Source organism: Drosophila innubila (genome assembly GCF_004354385.1).
Source record: "Drosophila innubila isolate TH190305 chromosome 3L unlocalized genomic scaffold, UK_Dinn_1.0 0_D_3L, whole genome shotgun sequence".
In the NCBI taxonomy this organism is placed as follows: domain Eukaryota; kingdom Metazoa; phylum Arthropoda; class Insecta; order Diptera; family Drosophilidae; genus Drosophila; species Drosophila innubila.
The window spans coordinates 9534101-9560867 of record NW_022995376.1 but is presented as its reverse complement, the minus strand read 5'-3'; the positions used below and the strand labels follow the sequence as shown (position 1 = coordinate 9560867).

Genomic DNA, 26767 nt, shown 5'->3' with positions numbered 1-26767 from the left:
GGGCTCTTACCAGGTTTTTTTTAGATCTTGAGCACAGTTAGAGAAAAACTAGATTGAAACATTGGTATTATATCTTTTCATTTATTTAAATTTTTAAGTCTTTTTCTTTTTCATATACATATCGGTTGTTTTCTTTTCCATACATTTTGCGTTTTTTATTTATTATTATCGTTATTATTATAATTTATCAATATTTTAGGTTTTGGGTAGTTTTGGCTCTATAAATATGAATAATTATAGCTAATTGCTTTTAAGTTAATAAACATGGTATATACACTCACACATTGATTGAGAGATATATACTCGAACTTCCGATTGAACGGTATTTAGTTACACAAACATAATTATTGTGGTGATAAGAAATACATAATATATAATATACAAAGTAATAGAACTATGTCGCGCATAAGTATATAATATGTTGATAGAAAGGGGGATTAGATACAAAAGAAAAGAAAAATGCTAGCAAAGTTACGAACTGCCCAAAGGGGTATACCAAGAGTTTTGGTTGCCAAGCCTGTGGCTGATACGAATATGCGATTAATTATCATAGAGGGTATTTTCCATATGTATCTTATGGATATAGTAGATATAGATAAAGATATATCATGTATGTGTAGTATATATATATATATATGTATGTATATGTACAATTAGTTTTGAAAACTTACTTAAATGGTTAAGTGTAAATCGCGTAGAATAGACGAAAAGTGTAATAATATGTACATTAATATTACAATTAATTAATTAATTATTAGCAGAGAGAACGAAGGAACATTTAAGAATATTTTAATATAGCTGCTGCTGGTGTTACGAGTTACGGATTACGCGGGGGGGAGGGATGTTTGAATAAATGGCGTTCGGTTCGTTTTTAATTCGTTTCGGGTGTGGTTTTTGACTCGCATGTTAAATAGAATAGATGCGTGTTATACTAAATAACTGAATATACAAATAGTTGAGCCTTATTTAGACCTCCGTGGAGCGTGAGTCATCCGAGCGTGAAGCCTTCCGTTCACGTCCTGGTATTCTGCCCATGACAACAGCGCCTCCCTGAGCCTGCGCTTGAGCTTGTGCCTGTGCTTGGATCTGAGCCTGTGCCTGTGCTTGTGCTTGTGCCTGGGCGTGAGCTTGTGCCTGTGCCATCTGAGCTGCTGCCACCTGTTGCTGCTGCAGTATCTGCTGTTGTTGCAACATAAATGCCGCCTGCGACTGTTGCACAAAGTTGGCATGCGTATAGACCTGCATGCCAGGCGCTGCATACACATTATTGGGCGTGGCCTGCAGATTGAAACGCATCTTGGATGCGGCATTTGCCGCATTAGCGGCCGCTGCAATTGCAGCCGCATTCTCCCGCGAGGCGCTCGACGTGGTGGTTGACTGAAACGAGATGCTCATGCCGCTGTCCAGGGAGCCCACGCTGCCACGTCGCTGCGGCTTCTCATTGCCAACTAGAGGGGGGAAAGGAAAGGCCCATAAGCAACAGTTTCCATTTGTTAGTCAATAAATAGAACTCACATTGCTCGTGCATGTCCAGCAGACTGTTGCTGAGCGCGCTGCGCTTCAGCTGTGAGGAGTCTGCGGAGTTGGGCGCCTGCTCTCCGGCGGCCTGGTTGCCCGGCGGATAGGGACAGGGACAGACCTCGACATCGGCAACGCCACTGTCCCGATTATCGGCGTTTCCCGTGGCGCGATTGCGTGCGGATTTCTGTCGCTCCAGTTCAGCCTCAATGCGTAAGGATTCCATCTCATCCATTTCGCTGATGGACTCCTTGAGATCCTCGGCAAACTTGCAGCGATCGTGCTCGTTGCGTGCATTGAACGTAATCAGAATCTTGCCGTCGACCTTCTGCGACAATTGAATGCAGAATGGATAATTTGGCAAATCGAGCAGGGTGACAACGGTGCCGCAGAGCGGGAAACTGTTGCGGAACGTGTACGTCACAGAGGTTTTCTTCTTGCTAAAGATTTTGGTGATGACCAGCAGATCGTTGAAGAGGAACACCTCACGCTGATGGACGCCAGGACGTTCCTTCTTATTAACATCGGGTATCTCATACAAACGACAATAGCAGACCAAACGACGATGTGGCAGCGCAAGATTCGGTTTCTTGCCCACAATGGTGGCCTGGACTTTCATCACTTGGGTGACATGATCGCTGCCCGGCTTGAATTCATCGGACTTGACGCGCTCAAAGATGCCGCTCAGCATGTCCTTATCAATGTCATGGCAATCATCGATGCCACGCAGATTCTTAATGAAATCCTCGACGCGCATGCGACGCTCCGGCTTCAGATTGGGCGTATGCAGATCCGTGTTCAACATGATGATGGCAAATGCCAGCACAAAGATCTAAAAAGAGGAATCATTTGTAAAATGCTGAAATCGAATGGCATTCAAGATTATTTTCTTACCGTATCGGATGATCTCAGACGACCAACAATGTCCGAATTGCATTCACAGTAGCGCTGCGAGAAGATCTCCATGAGTCGCTCAATTTTCTGAGCCTCGCCGGGCATCCGGAAGTACGCCTGGAACTTGCGCAGCGCCACATCAACCTGTCGTCCGGATAGATCCAATTCCATGGCAAAGCAACTGAGCACGGCCATGTTGAACTGATTCTGCAGATTGCCAAGATACTCGCCAATCATCTGGCGCGAGAGACCCTTGCGTGTGATGAGGAAACGTGCCACGCCCTGTGGCGTATTCTCGAGGAATCCCCGACGAATCAAGTACGTGATGCCCTTCTCCGGCTTCTTGTTGAACAGATTGAGACCGACACGATACTGACGCTTCCGTATTGTCTCGGACATCTTGTAGTTCTGTGCCACACCCGCCGCAGACGCCGCTGCCTGCAACTGCTGCTGTTCGTGCTGCTGCTGCTCGTGTTGCTCGTACTGTGCGGCACTTGTGTGCGATGAGATGGCATGATCATCTGTCGGAGGCACGCCGCCAGCTGTTGCCACAGCTGCCACTGCCACCTGCAACTGGACACCAGTCGAGTCCGCCGAGTGTGTGGAGAACTGTTGCGAGCTGTTGAGCGCCGTGCCACGTTTCCAGGTGTGCGGCGAGTTGCTGCGATCGGAGCCCAGATCGCTGTTCATGTTGCGCTCCGCCGAGGTGACACTCGAGTCCGAGCCGGAACTCTGCACGGACGTGAGGCTGCCATTCTCCGCCGTCTTGCAGAGTCCATTGGTGCGCAGCAGCGACGGAGGCGGCGGCGTTTGACGTTGCATCATCAGCAGCTGGCTCTGCTGCTGTGCGGTGATGGAGGAGGTGCGCTTGGGCACCTCGGGCGGCACCTTCTTGCCACTGCCGCTGCCGCTGCCCTGGCTGCCACAGCTGGGCGTGGGCGTGGTGCTGCCACCCTTGGGTCGCATATAGATCTGTGCCGCCGAATAATACGGCGTATGCGGTGAGTGTCCACTCGTATTAACCCACGAGGCGTTCAACGAGGTGTCCGCCGAGCTGGCAAAGCTCAGATCATGCGGCGATCCATGATAGCTCGTATAATACGCAGCTGTCGGCATCGCCTGGGCATTGTAATAGTGCGATTCCGCAGCGTGCAACAAGTTGACGTGGGGATGCGAGGCCAGGCCGGAGACGGAGGTTGTGGAGCTGGCAATGGACACGGGTGAGGCGCCTGAAGAACAGAAACAACAACAAAGGGTTAATCAATGTTCTTGCGCTTGGGTTAATCCTTAGCTGTATTCTAGTTGAAATTTAAAACTATTTACAATTTCAAAACGAAGGCAATTCAAGTTGTTGCTGCTTTGAATTCCAAACCAAAACAAAGAAACAAATGATGACTCAGCATCGCAGATAAGAAATAATCGTTAGCTAGAGATAAGTATTTATTGAAATTCGCAAGCTGTTCACGCATAGCAAGGCAGACAATTCCCTGAAAGAGCTCTAAGATCTCTGTTTGATTAATCTTACTTTAAGGCTACTCTAGTGACTTTTAGTATTAAAAAAAAATAAAAACTAAAAATTATTTTCGCATTTTTTTCTAGAATGAGGTCAGGTATCACTAACTTTTTAAATATTCGACTCCAAATCTTCTTTTTAAACTATTAACATATATATTTTGATTAATTCCACTTAAAATTTGGTTTTTTTAATATAAAATATTTTTCTTTATCAACTATTTATGTTAAAATACAAATTTTTTTTTTCTTTTTATTTTTTATTAAATTATTTTCTGTGTTTTAATTAACTGTTGCAGCAAAATTAATTTCAATTTTAGTTTAATATAATTTTGACTACTTTTAATTTTTATTATAATATTTTAATTTTTAACTAACATTCAAAATTTGTTACTTAATTTTGATGGTTTGAATAAATTCTTTTATCTACTGCTTTAAATAAAAAACTCCACTGTTAGACTCACCTGACTGACTTCTTGGTATGGGACTGCAGTCCAGTTGGCGTCTCTCTCGCATGGACAGCGAGCGTGTTGGCGGCGTCCTGGATAATCCTGGCGAGGCAGCTCCTGCTGGACCTGCCATGATGGTCACACGTGGTTGTTGCTGTGCTCCCGCTGCCTGCTGCTGCTGCTGCTGTTGTTGTTGTTGTTGCTGCTCGAGCTGAGATTCTGTGGTGCTGCCGTAGGCAGATGATAAGGAGGCATTCGCCGAGGCGTTCTCCTCAGCCAAAGTCATGCTGGAGGCGGTTACAACCATGCGACGACTGAGACGCTTCTCGGCTTTGGCCATGGCCGTAATCGAGGCGAACTTCTTGACCATCATGTAGTGTCGGAAGGCGCGCTGTATGGTCACGGCTGCATTACGTGCCCGCACTCCGCCGTACTTGCGTTCCAGCAGCTCGATCTGTTTATCCAGCAGATCCTGTGATAGCTCGTAGCTATAGATGTAGACAGAGAAAGAGAAAATTCGCACGTCACTTTTATGATTTTCACGAAATAAAAATAAATATAGAAATGTAACTGCGCTGTTCCGTGAGTCGTTACCCCCCGTGAAATATGCGCATAACTGTTCCAAGTCTCCAGTTTCAACTCGCGAATTGCTCGCAACTCGCCGCCGCTGTCGCCGCCTTTTGATAAGATATCGTCTATTTGGGCGTCGTGTGAGTATCTTTGAAATACTCAAACACACAATTCGACCTGATTAAAATGTTGCCACGAGCAACAATAACAGTCGCGTCAACTTTGGCCACATGCCAGGGGCAAGAGGGGGAGGCAACTAAATTAGCTTATTGTCATAAACAGTTTTCCCAGTTTTTAATTTTGCGCATTTCGATTCAACGCAGATAGTAAACAACTGGAAGTCATATGTGAGTGCTATTAATTAGCAGTTAGACAGATTGAACTAAAGATATCATTTAAATAAAGAGAGAGAGAGAGAGAGAGAAAGATAAAGTGGAGTATTCTCTAGAGTCTACAGTCAGCGTGAGTTGGCAATCTGTGTGATAAGGTCAATGGCAAGACAGTTTATCATGTGCTTGGTAGCTTCAAAAAAAAATTCTTGGAAAGATCTTCAAGAATCATATTTGCATGATAAATTGCTGATAAGTAAGGGAAGTCACAAGCTGAGAAATATTACTGGGAACTTCTTTGATTGCACTACATAAAAAGTAGAAAGATTTTGAAACTAACTGTGTAAGGGAATTCAGTTTTAATCAGAGGCTAAGATAGAATAAGATCAGATTTGATTTGATCTTTGAGAAAGTTATATTATTTGATATCCTTATATTTATAAAGATTTTAAAAGTACAATCAGCTTTGTCTATAGTTCTCAAACTAACAGAAATCCTGAGTAAAAAAAAGAAGCATAATCATCCCCTCTGTTAACTGTTTTATCATTTCCTCTTAAAGACCTGTTTCACTTTCAGCTGCAACTCAATTGCTTGAATACACAATGCTCAATTGTAGAGTTCCAGGAGGAAGTTCCGTTTTAAACAATAACAGCTGCCAACAGCTGAGATTTAATTTCTGTTTCTCAAGTAGTTCACCTGCGAGTGAATGAGGGGAATGAGAAATCGAGAGAATATAAAAGTACACCCCTCAAAAATCAGTTGTCAGATGATTCTCTGTCTGGCTGCATTGGCGCATTCTATTAAACAAATATTTGCATGTTTCAGTGACAGCTTGTTGTTATCGTGCGTCAGTTTTTAATCTTGGATAACAAGTGGAGTGCTGTTTTATTTTCGTTATCAGCAAAGTTGGCGCAGGGTGCAAGGTCCAAACCCATTAAGACTGACAGCTGGATGAGGGCTATTTAAATTGATAGTTGTTAATTAATAATTGTTAATTAAACTTACGCTGATTGGGCGCGCGTTCGTTTGAGAACATCGCCTCCATTCCTTATGGAGTTCTTTTTGTGCATATTCTGTTGTTGTTGCTGCTGCAACTGTTGCTGTTGCATGACGACGGCACCTGCAGCACCAACACCAACACCAGCGGCTCCAGTGCCGACACCGCTGCCCGCGATAACCACAGCACCACCATGATGATGATGATGCCCATGACTGTGCAGCAGATGATGATTATGATGATGATAATGTCCACTGCCTGCTGGTGCTGCCTGTACTTGCATATAATGTTGTTGCAGGTGCTGTTGCTGTTGTTGTTGCTGCTGCTGTTGTTGCTGCTGTTGCTGCTGTTGTTGTTGTTGCTGCTGATGGCACGTGGGATACTGCTGTATCTGGTAGATCATCTGCGGATGCTGTGGCGCGGGATAGTTTATGGTTGCGGCAGAGTTGTGACCGCCCCCCGCATAATGATTCTGCAGATAAACATAGCCACCGACACTGTCTGTGGTTGAGGTCGATCCATGACCCACTGACCCTGGCGCACCCGCCAGATCATACTGTGTGGAGCCACTGCGCTCAATGCTCTTCTGTGGAAAGCTGCAAGAGAGAAAGAGAAGAGAGGAATGAGTATTTTATATTTAATCAATTCTAGTCACTTAAACATTTACTTAAATATGTTGAATTAATTACTTAATCTCAATCTATAAAAATGGTGGTAATATATAAATAAATTTTGTATAAATTAATTGCTCAATGTTTATCTATAAGATTGGTAGCAATAATTTTTAAACATTGTTGTTACATTAATATATCAAATATTTAGATTAATTTATTTTTATTTATATTTATTTATACCTATTTATATTATTTTTTATTTAATGAGTATATAAATCGAGAGAACTTTCGTTTGCAATATGCATACCTTTCGCCAATTATAAAACCCGAAATGCAAATAATCATTTTGACTATGCTTTAAGCCTTAGTTTTTAAAATAAGACACACACAGGCACACACACAAACACACTCATGTGTGACAGCTACAGTTATGGCTAAAGTTAATCACAATAAACACAAACAAAAAATTCGTAGATCGTTAATTTTAATATTATGCAAATTTAAATCGAAATGTCGAGCTCAGTTATTATCCGTTGTTGTTGTGTACGGTTTGACCGATCACAGGAAGCACTTAAGAAGCGACTGCTTCAATTCTCAATTCTCAAGCGGAAGAATCGACGTCGTTGCCCAGCAACGTTCGCGTTTCAACTAAACCGAGACATTGGTTAGAGCTCGACAAGCTGCTCAATTGAAGGCCTAAAACGTGTTTTGCATTTGTATGTGTGCTGTATTAGTGTGTGTGTGTTGTGTGTGTGTGTGTTTGTTGGTGTGTCAGCTGCCTACGCATCGAGAAATGCATCTGTTTTGTTATGAGCTCAACAATTGCTACCCTTACGAAGCCATAGACAATACAATGAGTGAGAAAAGAGAAGATCCTAAGCGTAAAAGGATCCATTATACAAAATGAAACCAAATAAATGGAGAGGGAGAGTGACAACGTGTTGGGGTAGAAGATCACAGTGTTATGTGCCATATGGCGAGCATGGATGATCTACAAAGGCTACGAAAATCGTAGGAAATGATTGGCTAACGATGACAAACACACCAAATTCCCCTAGAGATCGACACAAACATTGAAGATTGGCTCCAGAACTGCTGGAATTTCTTGTAGAAATTAAAGGGAGAAAACACTGAGCTGCAACTGATTGACTATATAAAGTTGTAGATTGAAATAATGTATAGGAAAAAGGATCTTTCAGTGCAAAAGATCATAGTTAGCTGATTATCAATAAAATTGTAAGAGAAAAGGAAAATGTCCATAGAAAATATAATAAAATGTGTAATAAAAGAAATTTATAGTCAATAAAGATCATAAGATAGGTTTGCATATTGATATAATGATCAAGACATATAATCTTAGACATAGATCTTAGAAGTATAGTTAATTAATCTTCAAAAATTCTTTTAAGCTAATATTATTTTCCTTTAACTTTGAATTTATTGACAAATACACTTTAATTATATTTCTAAAATTATTTCCTGGCCCAAGAAATCCCTTCAAATGCCTAAATAATTGATTATGTGATTCGTATAGCTCTGCAACAATTTGAATCATGGCTCAGTTGGTGGCCTAATAGGTTGATAGCCGTGGCTAAAACGCCTTCAGTTAGGGCATCTACCGAGTTTGCTACATTCCTCAAAAAGATTTCAAAAATTAAATAAAACTAAATTGAACAATGAGCAGCTGCATTTTGCACCCAGCGAGAGGCATAAACAGGATTGAAGGATAACCAGAGATGGAGGACAGGACAGGAACACGCACAATACGATTTTCTATAGGGAGAATGAATATCATCCTTGTCCGATTGTTTTCCCTTCCTACACTTCTTCTTCTTTGTCTCCTCCTTATTTTTTTTGCCAGTTTTCAAAGCACCTGGCGTACAATTTTCTGTTGTCCTTTCGGCAGGTAGTTGCCTGACAACAACAACAACAACAACTTGTCCATGTTGTTATTGTTACCAGCTAAGCAACTTGACGCGTTTTCCATCTCTTTCCATCACTCACTCTGTCTCTTTCTGCCTGCCTTCTTTTCGCTTGTGCAACGATTTAAGTCCTGCTTGAAAATTGAGTCCGAGTGAAAAACATCTGCCACACGACTCCACTAATTGTTTGCCGTTGCACATGTGTCCAGCTGTTTATTTGCCTGCGGCGTATCTGTAAATGTATCTGTATCTGTTGGATACACACATGATTGTATCTTGCGGCCGTCGACGTCACTGACACACTGCGCTTTGCTCGCGAGCCAAAGTTTTGTTGCCCCCGACCATTTCCTCACTCACTTCCTTGCTGGCTACTTGATATGCAACAAGTGTCGCCTCCGACCGACGTTTGGCGGCTTCGACAGCGGCCCCTGGCGACTTGCGTGACCTGAAGACAACGACTTCGGCGGCGGCGGCGTTGACCGCTTTTAACCAAAGCGCACCCGTAATTGTTATTGATTTTACATTAGTGTTCTTTTTGAGGTCTTATGCTTTATGGAGTGTGCCACATCAAGCAGCAAACAAACAAATAAAATGGCAGACAGCTGACAGACAAAATGACAGGGAAACCCAGTCTGGGGAAGTGCCCAACATGTCAGACATTTAATTCTAATCTCTAATTCACAAAGTTTTAATAATTTATTTTAAATAATAACACTTTTAAAATTTAAAAGCTAGTTAAATTTCAGCTATATTTGCTTTAAAATTTCAAAATATTTGTTAAGAGTTTTGATAAAATTCAAAATTTATTTAATTCAGTTTTTAGTTGAAGAAAAAGCGATAAAAAATCATTTTGAATTAATTTTTTCCAGTTAAATATTATTGTTAAAATTTCAACTGATTTTGGCTACTTTTGGAAAACACTAGCTTAAAATCTCTAGAGGTTTGTTGAATATTACCAGAATAAAGTTGCTTATCATTTGCAAAGTAACAGAGCTGTTAAGTCAACAGCAGCATAACATTTTCTGCTGCAGCCCAAAAGTATGCAATACTTTAAGTCAAACTGTAAGCAATACAAATTCACCACAGCAGCAAACAAAGTACAAAACAAGTTCCACTGCTAATAAAACGCAGTGGAAATGGAACGATCATAAAAGAGTCAAGACGATAACAGTTTAAAACGTACTAAGCAGCTATGAATTGTTTTTGGTTTTTCCTATGCAGGCCAATTATAAGACCACCATAAATACATTTATTTAACAGTTTTCGAGGCAAATCCAAAAGATAACGATAAGCGTTGACGGCTTCCCCTTTATTTTGTATTCTCTAAGTTGTTGGTTGGCCGTGTGGATTGTGGCGCTTACCTGACGGCCGTCACATGGTGCGAGGTGTGTGTCTGCGTCTCCTTGTGGCGCGTCGAGAGACTGACAACGGTCACGTGTCGTGTGGCAGTGCGCACGACACGACGCACACGACTCCGACCATCGCCGACAACAACAACAATCGGCGGCGGTTTCTTGTCGCTGTCGTACTGCAAAAAGGATTCCCCACCGCTGTCCTCAAGGTTGGCGGGCACGGGGAGATGCCGCCGATTGTGGTTGTTGTTGTTGTGGTGGTGGTTGCTGCAACTTTTGCTGGTCTTGGACATGATCGTTGGAACGATGGGAGAGTGAAACAGCAACGTTGTTTCTTTCACATTCGTTCACAATTGAAAAACAGCTACAATATATTGACGCGGTAGGGGGCAGAAGGCGGGGGGCGTGGCTACACTTTCGCCTTCACTTTTCGTAGGTTTTGTTTGTTTGTTTGACTTTGACTCGAGTTGAATTTCTTCGTATTGTTTGTGAATTTGTTGCTTTTGTTTTGCTTTCGTTATATTCATTTGCAAATGTTGATGTGTTGTAGTTTGTTGTTTTGTTGTCGTTTATTTCGATTATAATTTATTGTTCTTGCTTTTGTTTTAATTTATGTACATATTTTTATAGATTTGTTGCTTGCATGTACTGTTGTTTTCTTTGCCATTTTATCTTTGGTTTTGTTATGGAATTCATTCGTTTCTTTTCTCTCTATCTTCCCTTTTTTGTTGTTGACTGTCTACATTTTGTCGTCGTCTTTGTTTGAGTTTAGATAACGTTTAAGGTATTCTAAGCGATAATATTAGTTAATTACTTTTAGCTCCAATACATTCCACACGCGTTTTTCTATCCTTTTGCGCATTGCGTACGCTATAAATCCAGCAAAAACAACAACAACATTGTGAATGCCCTTCAAAAGCATTGTAATAAAATAGCAACAACACTGACACAGAAAGAGACAGATAGATGACAGTCGGTCGCTAATGAAGCAAAGTGGGTAGCGTGACACTTGCAAAATGTTTGTTATTGTATTGTGAGTGGGAAACAGAGAGAGAGAGAGAGAGAGCGAGAGAGTCACAATGACTCTCTCTTGGAGCGCATTCAATTTAGCTTTGTAGCTTTTTAGGTCAGCGATCGCTGATCGCAAGTAAAAGTCGCAAAGCTAGAAAATAAATAAATGAAACTGAGTGCCAAGTAAACAATATTCAAATTGAATGCGAATGCGACTGCGAATGTGAATACATTCATATGTCAGGGATGTGAAACAGTTGGCATCCGTCTGCACTAATCAAAAGCTTAGACAGACAGCTGAGAAAGCTCTTTTGGCAGTGGGCCCAGTTGGGTGACCTGATCCACTTAAATAAATCCATAAATCATATGGAAATTTACGTGAGAAGATTTGTCAATGAGTTGAAGGCGGCGACGAAGACAATGGCGCATTGAAAGGGAAAAATATTCGTTTGTTTATCAGCAGACAAGATCAAGATCGCTATAATATATGTATGTTTATGCAAATTACATATTTAATCAAAAGAAATACAACATTTAAATACAATCCCCCGCACTTTCCACTCATAAATCTGTTTTGGTTAAGTTCAAGAACCTTTGATGAGTGTCTCAAGTGTCTCAAGTGTCTCAGATACTTTAGTTTTTTTCTTTGAATACAATCACTTGTTGGATTGATAGATTGATAGCTTCATCATTAGCGTAACGTCTTCTTCAATTCGTTACAATTGTTTAGAAACGTTTTGTACATGTGATTGTTTCGTCATTTGTTGTTAGTCAGAAATTGAGACACGACAGCAGAAAAGCTAAAAGCTGTTTAAGCCAACAAATTTCGCTGTTTCGATAAACTATTCCCCAACACCCCACCACATACCCTGCCTTAGCCAGTGTGTTAGCCTTGCCTTGGATTCCACAACAAGTCATGGCATTATTGGCCAAAACAAGTCGCCTACAACCAAACAACAGTTGTTCTGTTCTGTTCTATTCTCAGATAGAGGGGAGACTGGAGTGTTCTCGAGAAGAGAAGGGGCAAGTTGACTTCACTGTGAGAATGCTGCCCCGAAAAACCCACTCACATACATAAAAGCCAAGCTTCGAATATGTTTTATTATTTAACAAACTATTGAGATGCAGTTGTTGTTGCTGCTGCTGTTGTTGTTAGTATTATTGCTTAACTTGTTCTCGTTGCTGTTTTAGCATATTCTGAGAAACTTTGCAATTGCAATTTAGTTGAAACAAGTTTTCAGTTTTCAGTTTTTAGTTTTCTGTTTTAGTTCTTGTAAGAAGTAAAATTGCTTTGGTTTTAAGCATTTGTTGGGTCGGGTTTTAATTTTCATTATGCTTAAAGCTGCATGCATCCGCCACAGTGCACGACAATAGCTAGTTGTTGTTGTAGTTGTTGTTGTTGTAGTTGTTGTTGTTATAGTTGTGGTTGTTTTAGATAAAGCTGCCTTTGTTTTACAGGTGTTCCACTGCACGAGCAACAGCAACAGCAACAAAAACAGCAGCAACAACTGCACTTGCAATCAGTTCCAAGTTGTTTTCTTTGCTTGTATTGTATAATTATTTAATTTATAATTATTACACACACACACGCACATACAAATGAGAGAGGGAACCAAATGCAGTTGGGCGGCACAATGGGTTCCACAGTGGCAGCGACGCGTCGTGGCCCGTGCTTCAACGCTTTTTTTATTATTCACTTTCGTGTCATTAGTAACGGCGCACGTAATCCAACTCTCTTTCTCTCTCTCTCTCTCTCTCTCTCTCTCTGCACTCTTTTCACTTGCTTTGCCGCTCACGCTTACGCGCTCTCTCCCACTCGCTCTGTCTAACAATTGCATGCGTTGCAAGCAACTGCAAGCAGGCGGCTCCAAATGAGCGGAAGAGGAAGTGGGAAACACAATATGCAACAACGCGACTGCGACGCAGCGTAATTGGTTAGCAAGTGGTTACACAAGCGAAGCAAGCAACTAAAGAGGAGAAGCCGCAGTCGCAGTCGCAGCCGCAGTCAGCAGCTGAGACTGCGCCTTGTAAACTTCGTGACAGAGCGACAGTTTTGAGTTTGAGCACAGCTTTTATTTTGGAAGCCAAGTAACGGTTAAGCGTGCTTTCTCTGTCACTGCAGGTCAGCTGCAGCTGCGAATCAGCTGTGAAGCTTTTAAGTGCTGCCGCAAAGCAAACAAAGTCATAAAAGTCAAGTGACTCAAGCTTTGAAATATAAGGCAAATTGAGTAATGCTTAAAGGATGTTATGACACAGCTGCATACTGATCAAAGCTTTTCTCAGGCGGTTTACAGTTAAAGCTGCTGTTGTTGCTGCTGCAGCTGAGAGGAGGGCTGGGAGAGAGTATTTTTAATAGCTTTAGCTTGTGCTCTATGCTCTCAGCAGTTGCCTACAATTTCAATTAAAAAATGTGTAGCAGAAATTTCCAGTCGAGTCCACACACACACACACACACATACACACACACACACACACACATGGACAGTGGGACGCTTTGGTATTGTGTTTGCCGAAACGTAACGGGGCAGTGGCCGTGGCAGTTGTTGTTGTTGCTGCTGCTGCTGCTGCTGCTGCTATTCCTGCTGTCGACGCCTATTTCTGTTGTAGTTGTTGTTGTTGTTGTTGGCGGCACTATTGTTTTTGTGATACGCGCAGAGAAAGGCGATTTTCTCTTTAATTATATTTTATTTTTTACATTAAAAAAAATTGTGTGCAATGCTGTGTTGTTGTAGTTTTTTTTCGGTTTCCGTTTTGTTTTGGGGTTTTTTTGTTATTTTATTGCTGCTTCTGTTGGTGTTTTTATTGTTTTATGTGGCAGGGGAGCACACGACGATGTCAAATTAATAAACCGGCCCTGGCCTGACAGCAGCCACTATATTACAATCACAACAACAACAACAACACCTATAGCAACAACATGAAGATGCGACACGCGTTGCCAAGTCGTGAGCTGCGTGTTATGTGTATATTTTGCAATTTATTAAGTTGTTTTTGTTGCCATTGTTGTTTTATATCTCACTTTTTTCTTAATACACTCACACACTCACTCGCTCAATCTCAGAGCTCCACTCACAATTATTCACAAGATACAAACTTTTGTTTGCCAATCAATTCGCGAACTGCAAAAATTTGTTATTCAATTTTGAAATTTTGTGCTTGTTTTGCGTATGCAAAGTGGTCAGAAAAACAACAACCACTATGAGCAAATCCACAATGGATGTGCAACAACAACACGAAAATGTGACTAACACAGGTGAGCGCGAGCCAAGTTAATGTTAATGTTAATGTTAACAACAAAACGCACGATCGGGCAGCGACGTTTTGAAACAGAAAAGCGCGCGCGCACGAATTTCTCTGCTTGTGCTCTGCCTGTGCTGCCTGCCTCGACGAAACTTTGAGAGAGACTAAATTGGCCGACTGAGGCATGCGAGCTTCCAAGCCGTGAGTCGCCCGAACCGACAGTTCGTATTCCACCGCTCTCAGTGTACGTGCATGTGAGTTAGAGAGAGCGTGATGAGTGAATGGTGCGTGCGTATGTGTGTGTGTGCCAGTTGTTGTTGTGGCTGCTGTTCTGTCTCTGTGTTAAGCTGTTCTTTTCAAATTGATCTACCGAAAACAATTGGCAGTCTATAAACGAAACACTTGCAGTATGTATAAAACACACTCACACACATACACCTGTATCGACGTTTATAGAGTCATAAAAGTGAGCATTGACGTATGTGCTGCACAGTGGGACTAATTGTAATTGCAAACTAATAGTTTTTTCAGCAAATTACCAGTAAAAGCTTTTATTTATATGGAAGAAACATCTGCAATGCACCAGTTTATGGCTGATTTGTCAGCTTTTATTGGATAATGGCATAAAAAGAGTGAAACAAATCGGATAATTCGATAAACTAAAAGCTGCTGTAAAAAGAGGTGTAAATTTGCATGCACACACACAGACAAATACACTGACTAAAATAAACACACACACACATTCGCTGTTCAAAAGGCGATCACACAATAGCACAAATTTGTGAGACAGTCGCAAACAGCTGCTCAGAGCAACAACAACAACCAAACCAACACCACAACTGCAGTGGGAGAGCGAGCGAACGTATGAACAGGCGAGTGTGTTCAGTGCCAAAAAAAAAAAATAACGAGCACAAGTACCCGAAGCACACGAGCAAACATAACAATAAGCTGCGCTTACGTTACGCTCAGGTGACTCACGACCACATCGGTGAAGGGCGAACGGGGGCGGCTGTAGGCGGAGGTGCTCTCTCTCTCTCTCCTGCTCTCCCTCTCTGCCTCTCTGCTGGTCGCTCTCTCAGTATGTGCTTTTATGCATGTGCTGTACGTAGTACTACAATACGAGTACATTATGGCCGCTGTAAACGCAAACTGTGAGGCACTTTTGATAGTTAGTCGCTTGCGGCGGGCTACTAACAAAATGGGCTTCGTAATGGCTGACTGAGTCTGGGTTTGGGGCTGACTCTGAGACTGGGACTGAGACTGAGCCAAGCGTTAAGCGTAATGATGAGTGTATTCCACAGCATACATGTATACATGTACATAAGCAAATGTGTGTGAATGAGTGTGTGAGTGTGTGAACAACAAACCATTTATATCCGGACCTGCGGCCTGTTTTGACTTTTCATTGAAACTTGCTTGTTGCTGTTGTTGTCGGACGTTGCTGTCACTGGCATCGTTAAAACTAAAGTCATAAAAACCAAAAGTTGTGCCCACTGTGCCACACACACCTGCACAAAACATAAACATAACTTACAATACGAGTTTCTATGCACATGTATCTATGTCTGTATCTATGTATGTATCTATGAGCTAGCTTGCAAGCATTGATGATGATATTAACGCATTAGGCACAAGGTACACAAAACCCATTTACCCTTTGCCTGACTTTGTCTCAGCTGTTATGAAACAATAAACAACAACAGCCACGATGATGACAAGCAACCTAAAAGCAACAACAATTACTCCATGTGTGCGAGGGTAGTTTAATACAATAGTCACACCTTAAATATAACAAACAGTTGTAAATACATTTGCTATAAATCGAAGTAAATCGAAATTTTTAATAAGTTTTTGTACACACTTATTTCAACCAAATATATTGTATTTAAGCTGTAAATATTATATTTAAGAGTCTCTAAGAATTTTATTTTGTTTTTATTTATTTTTTATCTAACTTTTTCATACAACATTTCAAAATGTAAAAAACCTTTTTAAAAATTAATTAAGAAAGATTTACTGACTCAAGAAACAATCTTATCTTTATTTACAATATTCATAATATATCGATTTTTTTAGCTTTAACTTTCATTTAACTAATCTTATCTTATCTTTGCTCAAATATTTGTGTATTTCTATAACTACTCGAACAGCCCGTGTTAAGCTTACATATGAATCGTTTTGTATATTTCATTAGTAAACATAGCGAATGTAGTTACTAACTATGCGATTACAATTACGATTACTGCCTGTTTGACTCTTGTTAAGTTGCTGTTGTTGTTTTCGCTATTGTTGACTTGACCTTAGGCGTCTGAACCCAATTTGTGGATAAATATATGTATAAGCATATACTATATATTCATATGGCAGGGCCAAAAGACCTTCAAACCTCCCCAAAAAAAAAAAAAAAGTCAACAACAACGATTGCGAGAGAGCTTGCAACCCTCCTTCTCCTTCTCCATTTTCTTCTTCTTCTATATAAGGCCGTACCATATATGTTCGGGGCAGTACCTTCAACTTGCGTGTCTGTCGGAGCTGTCGTTGATTGCATTCGGTCATGGCTGCCACAGACTTGCCAACTGACGCTGACGCTGACGACGACGTTGACGTTGACTTTGGGTGATTAGAAAGTGAACGCTGAGCTCTGGACTGAGACAATGCCAATGAGACAAGCGGTTGCGGTTAATGAAGCGTGCCTCTACAGTGCCCATCCAGACCTAGAGATGACAGTTACGTTTGTTGCTCAAATTCAATTTGTGGACTGTTTTCGGGGTTGCAAAGAGGAATTACCCACAAATGGGGACAGTTTTTATTTGTGTAGAGTAAATACATAATTTACTTACTATAGTCATTAACTAAGCTGTATAATGGTATTACTTTTTCTGTGGCCCTTTTGCGCCCATCTCTAATCCGCCAAAGGTGAGTTGTAGTTACAAAGATCGCGAGTTGCGACAAAAGGCAATAGACGATCAGATTCACTCTCACTCTTCTCTTGGCAGGGCATTTAATTAAATGTGTAGCAAACACAGAGGCGCCAATAATGAAGATGAAGATGAGCAGCAATAATGACGATCCACAGCAGCCGCAGCAGCAGCAACAACAACAATTGGAAATGGGCAATGATTTTTTTGTTTTCATCTTTTCGCTGCTCTTTTTTTATCATCTTTTGCTGTTGAAAATTATGTTAGTGGGAAATTTTTTTTGTGGTTGCCGCTGAAGTACACGACGAACGACTGACGGACGGACGGACAGACGGACGGACAAACTGACGGACGTAGCGCCGCCAAAAACTTCACTTTCACTTGCACTTCAGCAGCCACACTTCACTTCACTTGTTTCTTCTTGGCCATGAATGAAGCATTGTTGTTGTAGTTGTTGTGGTTGTTACTATTGTTGTTGTCGTTGGCAGTGGTTGCTATTCGCTGGTTTTTGGCTGCCCACTGGCGTCGCCTTCATCAATCACAAAACAATCACGAGAGAAGCGTGCGCCGCGGGGCCAAAAAATGCTCTGGTTGTTATTGTTGTTGTTGCTGCTGCTGTTGTTGGCTCATGTGGCACGATTGTTGTGTTGGTTGTTGGTTGGTTGGGAAAGTGCGCCCACAAGGGTTCTATGCTCGTTAGGCTCTAAATCACGTAGCCAGACCAACCCACCTGGCCCCCATTTCCACCCGTCCGTCATTTCACTCCCTGCACACTCCCCGCTTTACCCCTACTATATAGTAGGTTTGTCTGCTTTCTCATCGAAATGTTCATTGGAAAAATTCATGTTTACAAGCGATTAGCAGCCTATTATTTATTTATTTATGCTCCATGCAATTGAAACTCTCAGCTGCCGCTAGTAAAGATTAGTATCTAACTGAGACTAAGATTATCATCATCTACGTGATGATCATCATTAATTCAATTGAGCTCGCCAAGCTTTGCATAATCAGTTTCCCCAAATTGGACATCATTATGCGAAACTCTTTTATCTTAGTTTTGCCTATTTTTGGCAACCTGACGCCGCTTTCCACAGAAGCTAATGAACTTTTCGGGGTATGGGGTTGGGTAGAGTGTATAAATCACAGCAGCCCTTGCAAATGCGAGATTTCGACATTTCGTCAGCTTCCAATTCAATGCAAATTCACACAGACAATACAACGAGCAACAATCAGCCACAATGCAATTGCCGCTATTGTGCAATTGAAAAGAGGAGGAAAAACCAGTTAGAACATTTAAGTGCGGTGTTAGGAAATTTGCAGATGCACTGCTAAATGGTTAGATACTCAACGCATCTGGTAGATACTTTACTGATTCCTCTTCTCTTCAAATAAATCTGTATTTATGCTATAAATAATTAATTATGATTTTACTATTATTACTATTATAAAATAATTACTTTTTAATTTTTTTACAACAATTTACAGTTGAGTATTCAAAAAATACTATAAATTTTCTTATTTATGGGCACAATAAAACATGTATAAATAGATATACAAATATCATTGATTTTTCCGCTAAATGTACAAAATTTTATAGCTCATTTCTCATTCCACAATTATGATAAATTAGTTGAATATTAAATGATCGATTTATAGACATTTATCGTTAAACATGAATAACATTTTAGTACACCTAAATGTATAAGTAATCGATCATTGTTAGTTAACTTATAAATGTTAAACGAGTTCTTTGTGCTGCCAACAAATACACATGTATCTGCCTTTATCAACTATTCGAAATACCCTCTAATAATAGCATACACTGCATATTTTTACGCCTGCTGATTACAGGGCAGTGGCAAAGTACTTTTGGCCAAGTTCTCTTTGCTTTGCATATGCATTCATTGTGTGATGTCCACAGCAAAATCAACGGCGTCAAGCAACTAACTGGAACTCCAGAAATTTGGCACACAACTAGGACGACAACAACAACAACAACAGCATGGGTAACAGCAACAACAACAACGGCAATTGCTACAAGAACTGGTAACTGGTCTGCCGGCAACCGGCAGTTTAACTGAAGCAACGCTTCCTCCTCTTCCCCCTCTTCTTCTTCTTTACCCACACATGACGTCAGCCGGTTGGTAACGTTTGCCACTCTTCTTAGCTGGTTTCCAGTTTAATTTAGATGCTTTCTTGATGCTCGTCGACTTTTCGGCTGAATTTATTTACACATTTGCGTAGGCCTACAAACCCAGAAGCCTACTAAAAAAAAAGCTCCAGCGGATGCCGTGTGGCAGCCATAGAAATCGGCACCCGATTTCATATTGATAAGACTACTTAAAGCCTGGTTTTCAATTAGCAAATGACGTCTAAGAGTATAGCAAAGAGAGTGCGAAAACGAGAGAAAAAAGAGACAATAGATCACGTGGATCAGTTAAGTTGAGGCACACTTTGAACTTGACATTTGCATCTCGAAACAAAGGCAATAAAATCAAGTGGAATATATTTAAATAGCATGACTTTCGAAATAAAAGTCGAGAGTTTAAACTTTAGCTACAGCTGTAGAAAGAGATAGATTGTGACAGCTTAAAGATCACTTGAACCATATGTCAGATGATTAAATGCTAAGTAGCTGCTGCTAACTAAGTACACAATAATGTGCCAACTTCCATTAGTTTCTTTCTGTACATATGCACAAACCTCTCTTAAAGTTTATACAATTAGCAATAGAGAAAAATGAAGCAACGTATAGTATATTTAACTAGTTTTGTTTGTTATAACAAACTGAAATCTCGTTTGGTTTTATGTGATTTATCAATGCGATGAGTAAGTCAGGTTTCGATCGTATTTTTTTTATGACAACCCGCAGTAGACCATGCAGTTCCTTATTGGTTTAAATTTTAAGTTTAGTATGGACAAATAGTTAATAACTTTTATGTCATTTATGGTTAATATTGAGGTCTGTTTTGTTGTACATCGACTTTGATTATTGCAAAACGAAAAAGTGGTAATAATTATTATAATTGCGAGCTTAAGCAAAAAAGACAGCCATGGCCATATCACAAGAGCCATAATAAAAATCAACTTTTTAATAACTAAAAAAAAGAAGAAAAATGAAACCAACACAATTATAGTACATAGTATCAATTAGCTTGTTATGCAAATTGCTCAGCAATAATTAAGATCAATTAAATACAATTAACAAGACAAGAAATAGGGCTTAGCAACCCTTAAACCCAGAGAGCTTAAAGCTCTAGCTGCAGTAACTATAAATTGATAATAAGGTAATCTATCGGCTTTATTATAGACAGTTTATATAGTAGATTACACACGTACATATTTGCTATCAGTTTCCCTTTTGCCCTTACTTTATTTTATTTTTCCGCGAAAATGTTATCCACCAATTAGACGACACTCGTAAATTGCAGTAGTTTTTGGAATACAAAGACAAGATAATGTTCGGCTGTTACAGTTGCATTTGCCTCGAAGACCTATTGACAGTTATGTACATATAATCACGTGTCTATTATCATGGAATTTTTAAGCGCGTGTCTCATCGTGAGAGTCACAAATGTTATGTACTCCTCCAAATATACTATCTGTATACATGTGTACTTCTATTTATCGCATGTTATGTAAATGATTCTTTTGTAACGTTTAGCATGTCTGTTGGTTGTTGCTTGTTGGCATGTTGTGTGTAGCCAAAATGTCAGAGTTCAAGGCTTTAGTAGCTATGCTTTTATGTAACTGTCAGCTAGCAAATATGTGCTGCCCACATTTATTAACTGATGTATGTGTGTGTGTATAAAGGATATGAGCTTATTTCCATGCCAAAATAATCGATTTTTTTTCCAATTGAATGCTTTTTTAAATAAGCTGAGCTTGTCATATCGAATTTCCTGACAGTTCAGTTATAACAAAAGCCTTTGTTCATAAAACTTTTATTTATTTACGTTACTTAGTTAGTTGTCAAAAATGCTTAAAAATTTTTTCTTCGTTTTTACACATGTTTTTCTCTATATAAAAAATATACATTAGTTCGGAAATTTACAGTCAATAAATTAACATTTTTTAATGGAAAATAACTTGTGAAGAACTAAAAAGGTGGTAGTGAAGAGAGTATTATTTATTATGAATTTGACAAAAATAATAATATTTTTTTCGCACTACAAGCATAATTTACATTCATCTGAGATTTATAATTGGGTAAAAGTCTTTCTGTCTTTCTTTCATAATTTTTTATTATAAACTTATGGTGAATAAGTTCCAAGTGAACTTACGACCCACAAAGAAATCGTAGCATACTTTTGCGCTGTATATAAAATAGCAATATCGTAGCATACTTTCAGCTGTCAAACGTGTATGATAAAAAGTGTTGCCTACTTCTGTGCTGAATGGAATCCAATTCGACTATAGAAATAGTGCATTGTGTGTGGGCGTCATTTCAGTGGGCGTCGTCGCTGCCTTTTGTTGTTATCCCACAAGACATGAAGTTCGTGTGTGGGCCAACAAAGGCGAAGGGTGGGGCAGCGTGGGCGAACCACTGTGTGGGCAATTATAGGAAAGAAAAAAAAAAGGGGGAGCAGGAGGAAATAGAAACAAACAGTGGAGATGTCATTGATTTTTGTTGTTGCTGCACAGCTTCAATGGGATGCGCAACTGTGTGTAGGCGTTTATTGCGTCACAAGCGACCTCGTCAAAGGGAACCTTGAACTGATTGCCGGCTGCTAGGAGCAATGCGGGGGTGTTGTGGGTGGAGCTGGACGTGTTTGTGGGCGGATGCCACACAAGTGCAACCAAACAAAAATGGTGGAAACGAAAAAACTAAAAGGATAATGAAACTTACCAGTAGATCTCATTGGAGGTAATCATATTGGTGGTCTTGTAGTACTGGGCGGCCGTATAGCTACTCATTTTGTATAGATATATAGTTGAATTTGCCTTTATATATATTATATATTTGTAGATGTGTTTTATTGAAACGAGTTTGTGGCTAGTTAAGGCAGACAGAGACCCTTTAGTGCTGCGGGCAGTGTCTAATGAAACGGAATTGTTGTCGCTTTTGTTGTTATTTCGGTTACTGTGGAACTAGGTTCTGATTTTATGGACGGTTTACAACACTTTGGCACCAGAGCGATAGATAGAAAAAATCAATAGACGATACAGCGGCAACAAAATTTCACTTGTATTAAAGGCGGGCCAATTTCGCGATATATATATTTATAATCCATATACATATATGTATTTATATTTTTTTAAATAAATGTGTTTATCTATGTACTTGTATGTGTAAAAGAAATCTCATCGCATTATTAACGCCCTGTGGCCAGGAGGAGGCGACGTTGTTGCCGGGGTTGGCCGCAGACAAACGAATACATACACAGGCCGCGACGACGACGACGACGACGACGATGAAGCAAAAGTTGGAGGAGGCGGGGTACAGGCGGGCGGACGTTTGCAAAAAATAAAAACGGGACAGGCGCTCCCGCACACTCACACACACACACACACACGCACACACAGAGGGACACGCGCGACTTTCGGATACGTAATGAGACTAGACAAAAGTCCTGGGATCCCTAGACACTAGGCACTAGAAGAACACTAGAACTAGCGCTGACTTGAAGCTACATGGGTCTATATGTACACATATATATATATATATATTTTTTGCTATATATATATATATTTGTGAAAATGTTGCTAGGCGGAAAAGCGTCTGCGAAAAACTAACGTCGGCTAACTGTATTGCGAGACTGACTACGGGGCTGTGGAACTCTGAGCTGGGAGCGTTACTAAAGGCGTCGACAGAGCCAAAGCGGCGTCAACTTGAGAGCAGAAGCCACAGAGAGACACTGAGAGAGAGAGAGAGAGAGACAACGACCCTCTGTAGAGACAGAGAGCGACTGCGACCCTTAACAGATGGAACAGATGTGTTGCGGGTTGTTTTTCTGTGTCTCCGTCTCAGTTACATTTGCTGAGCTCGGTGGTTGCTTCATTCGTGGCCCTGGCCTGACTTGCAATTTGCAACTGCAGCTATGCAACAGCAATTGCATTGCAGGACAGCTGCTGCCGCTCTCCCACCCTCTCACTCTCACACACACACACACACTCGCTCTGATTAGACCAGGCCAATAACTGCTGCAGTTCATTTACCTACAACTAATTTTACAATTGTCCATTAAATAGTTTTATGTGAGCATTCAAAATCATTTAAACTCCAAACGAGTCCATTACCAACAATTGCGAGAGAGCAGCGGGCGAGAGAGAAAGAGAGAGCGTAATTGAAAGCCATCATTATTATTATTGTTGTTGCTTGGAGCGCAAAAAGGGGGGATAAATACCTCGCTCTCTCTATCAGACTGTTTCTCTCTTGCAGCGTCTCTGAGTTAAGGGTGGTTCTAAATGCCTTCGCACTTTATAATAATATCCTTGGCATAAACGTGAGCAAAGCGAATCCGGAATGTTTTCTAAGGACAACAACAGCTTTGAGTGCTTGCGTCCTTAAGATGCTGCTCCGCACGTAGAAAGGCAAGACTTTAGCGAAATTTATTGCCCACCCTTATTTGCCAAAATTGGGGTGAAGCAAAGAGAGAGAAAGAGAGAGAGAGAGAGAGCGGGACCGGAGAGACAGCAAGCGAAAGAGAGCGCGTGTAGCGTTGCCAACTGTGAGTAAATATAATTGAATGCACTGTAAAAAAAAAACTATAAAACATAATTATCCACTTATTACAATCTCAAAACAATTATCTTCTTCATTTATCTCCACTTAATCAGATAAGTAAAAGGTACACTCTTCAATTCGATGATTGATTACTTCCAGAAAAATAAGAATTGGATGAAATATTAAAAATAAAATTATTAATATTGGGAAAGTTTAATAAAAAAACCCGTTATTTTATCGCTTTTTTTAATATGAAATTCAGAACTCTTAAAGATTAATTTTTCTTTAGTTAAATAAATAATAGCCATGGATAAAATATTATTGATAAATTTAATATAGTGTAAATCTGGTTATTAAAAATACATCTAAATATCTAACAACCAATTTCGATAAATAAACAATCCTTTTAATCAGTCTCTTTAAATATTCTTTTAGTAATCGATAAATGTATAGGTTCTGTACAATTTTCCCACAACACTTTTTTTTATTTTAATATATTTTAATATAATAAAACTTACAGATATTATAAAATATATACTCTATAGTATATCTTTTAGCCCCAAAGTAAACCTTGGCTGACATCAATAATAAATCATTTTTACACACAATTCCCAGGCGTTATTAGGTTCTTCTTTATGGCTGAAACTCATGCTAAGAGTTAAGTTGAAATACATGTAAGCCCAGAAATGGTGACGAATTGAAAAAGAACTTCTTTTGGAAACTCCTTTCCCTAGTCTGTGCGTGCTCGAGTGTCGGCAATTGCTCTATGGGGGGTGTGAGGTGGCGGTGGCGGTGGGGGTTGGTTGTTGGTCTGTCTGCACTTTCTATGGCCCCGTTGCATGCAATGCACCGACAACAACACAACACAACACAACAATAATAATAATAACAACAACAACAACCACTTGACGCTTGGCGAGGTTAGCCCAATGAGACTTTTGCCATTGCCTTCGACTTTGAGTTCGACTTGCTTTTCAAATAGAAGCGGCAATAAGCATTTAATAATCGCCAGCAACAACATGAACTGAGCATCGGGTAATTGGCAACTGCAAACTGCAATTGTGAGACGACACCGCTACCATGCCCCTCCCTAACTTGCCACAGTCTCTGCCTCCTCCTCCGCCTCCGCCTTTGACTCAGTCAGTTTCTTTGTGCATTTTATTGTGTGAAAAAAGAGATAAAAAAAAAACAAGAAGAGTTCAAAAAAAAAGAGTTGTGAATGCGCTTCTCATGGATTAATTTTTGAAGCGCAGTGGACAAGTGGAGTGTGGATTGTGGAACGTGGAGTGGAGTGTGGGAGCAAACATGCTGCATGGTGCACGCCCCCCAATTGAAATGGGTCAAACGCATTAGCAGCACGACAACGCATCCAAAATGCAACTTGCAACCAACTTTGAACTAGATAAAAACCGTGGACTTATCCCCCCACCACTGCCCGCTTTAAGGGGGGATAAGCGTCAAGCAAACAAACTGAAAGATGAGAAGGAAAAACAAACTCACAGAATGCTCAAGTGTAAACAAAAGCGCAGCAGCCCAACAACAACAACAACAACTGAAAGCATCTCACAGAATTATCATCGAAATGAACTCGAAATGAAAATGGAAAATGGAAATGGAGCTGCAGTCATAAAGACAAGCAGATAATCAGAAAAAGAAGAGACAACGCGACAAAGACAACGACAACGATGACAAAGACGAAGACGAAGACGACCAACTTCGAGTAGGCAAATTGTCTGAACTGTAAAAGAAAAGGAATTTTCCAGCAGAAAAATATGACAAGTTATTAGCTATCTGAGTTGAGTTAAGATGAAATGAGAGGTGGAGTGTCCATTTTAAGCAAATGTAACTACAAAATTTATCTCTGCTCATGGCAGCTAATTATGGTAAATAAATAATCAAGACTTGCATTCCTAAGGACAACTCAGAGGGAAACTGCAGTGGTAGCTGTCAGTCAGTTGCAAAGAAAACTTGTGAAAATGGAGCAGCTGCCATGCAAATCCCTCTCTCTCTCTCTCTCTCGCTCTGTCTCTCTCTCTCTGTCATCTGTGTAAAAGTCAGCAAACGCTAAAGAGCACACACAACGAGGGGGCACATAGGGAAGAAGGGCTAAAGGGGGAAGGGAAAGGGGAAGGGGGAAGAGGCAGGGTGCAACGCAACGGAGTGCACTTCATGATGCAGAACATGCTGGAGTACATGTTGGGGTGGAGGCGCCTGAAAACACGGTCTTTGACACATTATAAAACAAAAACAATATCCAATAAGGACTATTAAATGCCCTACATTAGCTATTAATTAACTTAAAATAATAAACTTTGTTAGCTGAAGCAAATTTAATAGATACGAAAAGTTCTACGTGCAAAAATAATGTTTTACAAAATTAAAAAAGTAATAATTATCTTTTGAGTTGCTTGAATTCAACTAGTAATAGTGATTAGGTCGCTTGAAAATGATTAATACATAGAACAGATATCTTATCTGTACTCATAGTTATCTTCTTAAGTTGTTTATTACCGTTGAAAACTGACTGTAAATTCTTAGAGAAACATAAAGAAGATTAGTAAAATAGATTTACTTGAAAAATTTGATTATGGAAAATTCAACTTGTTGAATCTTAAGTTTGATATGTTTTCTTTGGCAAGAACTCCGATAAATGCTTAATATGTTATTTTTTTCTAGGAAACTCAGGATCTAACTTATATAAAGTACATTTTTGTCAGTCTATTTTATTGAAAAAATTTGGAAATTAACTCTGATATTTAATTTTTAAGTAAAAT

The 26767-nt window shown here is 40.1% G+C and overlaps 1 protein-coding gene across 8 annotated transcripts in view; it reads right to left on the bottom strand.

The window, feature by feature from the left end:
• Positions 1–157: 157 nt before the first annotated feature.
• The window catches only part of LOC117788294 (IQ motif and SEC7 domain-containing protein 1), a 36161-nt gene continuing 9551 nt past the window's right edge, over positions 158–26767 (bottom strand). Inside the window, exons 1-7 of one of the 8 annotated variants that reach the window (XM_034627019.1) lie at positions 14418–14594; positions 10167–10946; positions 6278–6865; positions 4389–4861; positions 2413–3641; positions 1516–2350; positions 158–1448 (exon numbers count right to left, since the gene is read on the bottom strand). In XM_034627019.1, the coding sequence (XP_034482910.1) occupies positions 967–1448; positions 1516–2350; positions 2413–3641; positions 4389–4861; positions 6278–6865; positions 10167–10450 (3891 nt within the window). In that variant the 5' untranslated portion in view covers positions 10451–10946; positions 14418–14594 and the 3' untranslated portion in view covers positions 158–966. The other 7 variants (XM_034627018.1, XM_034627016.1, XM_034627017.1 and 4 more) reach the window with 7 other exon arrangements.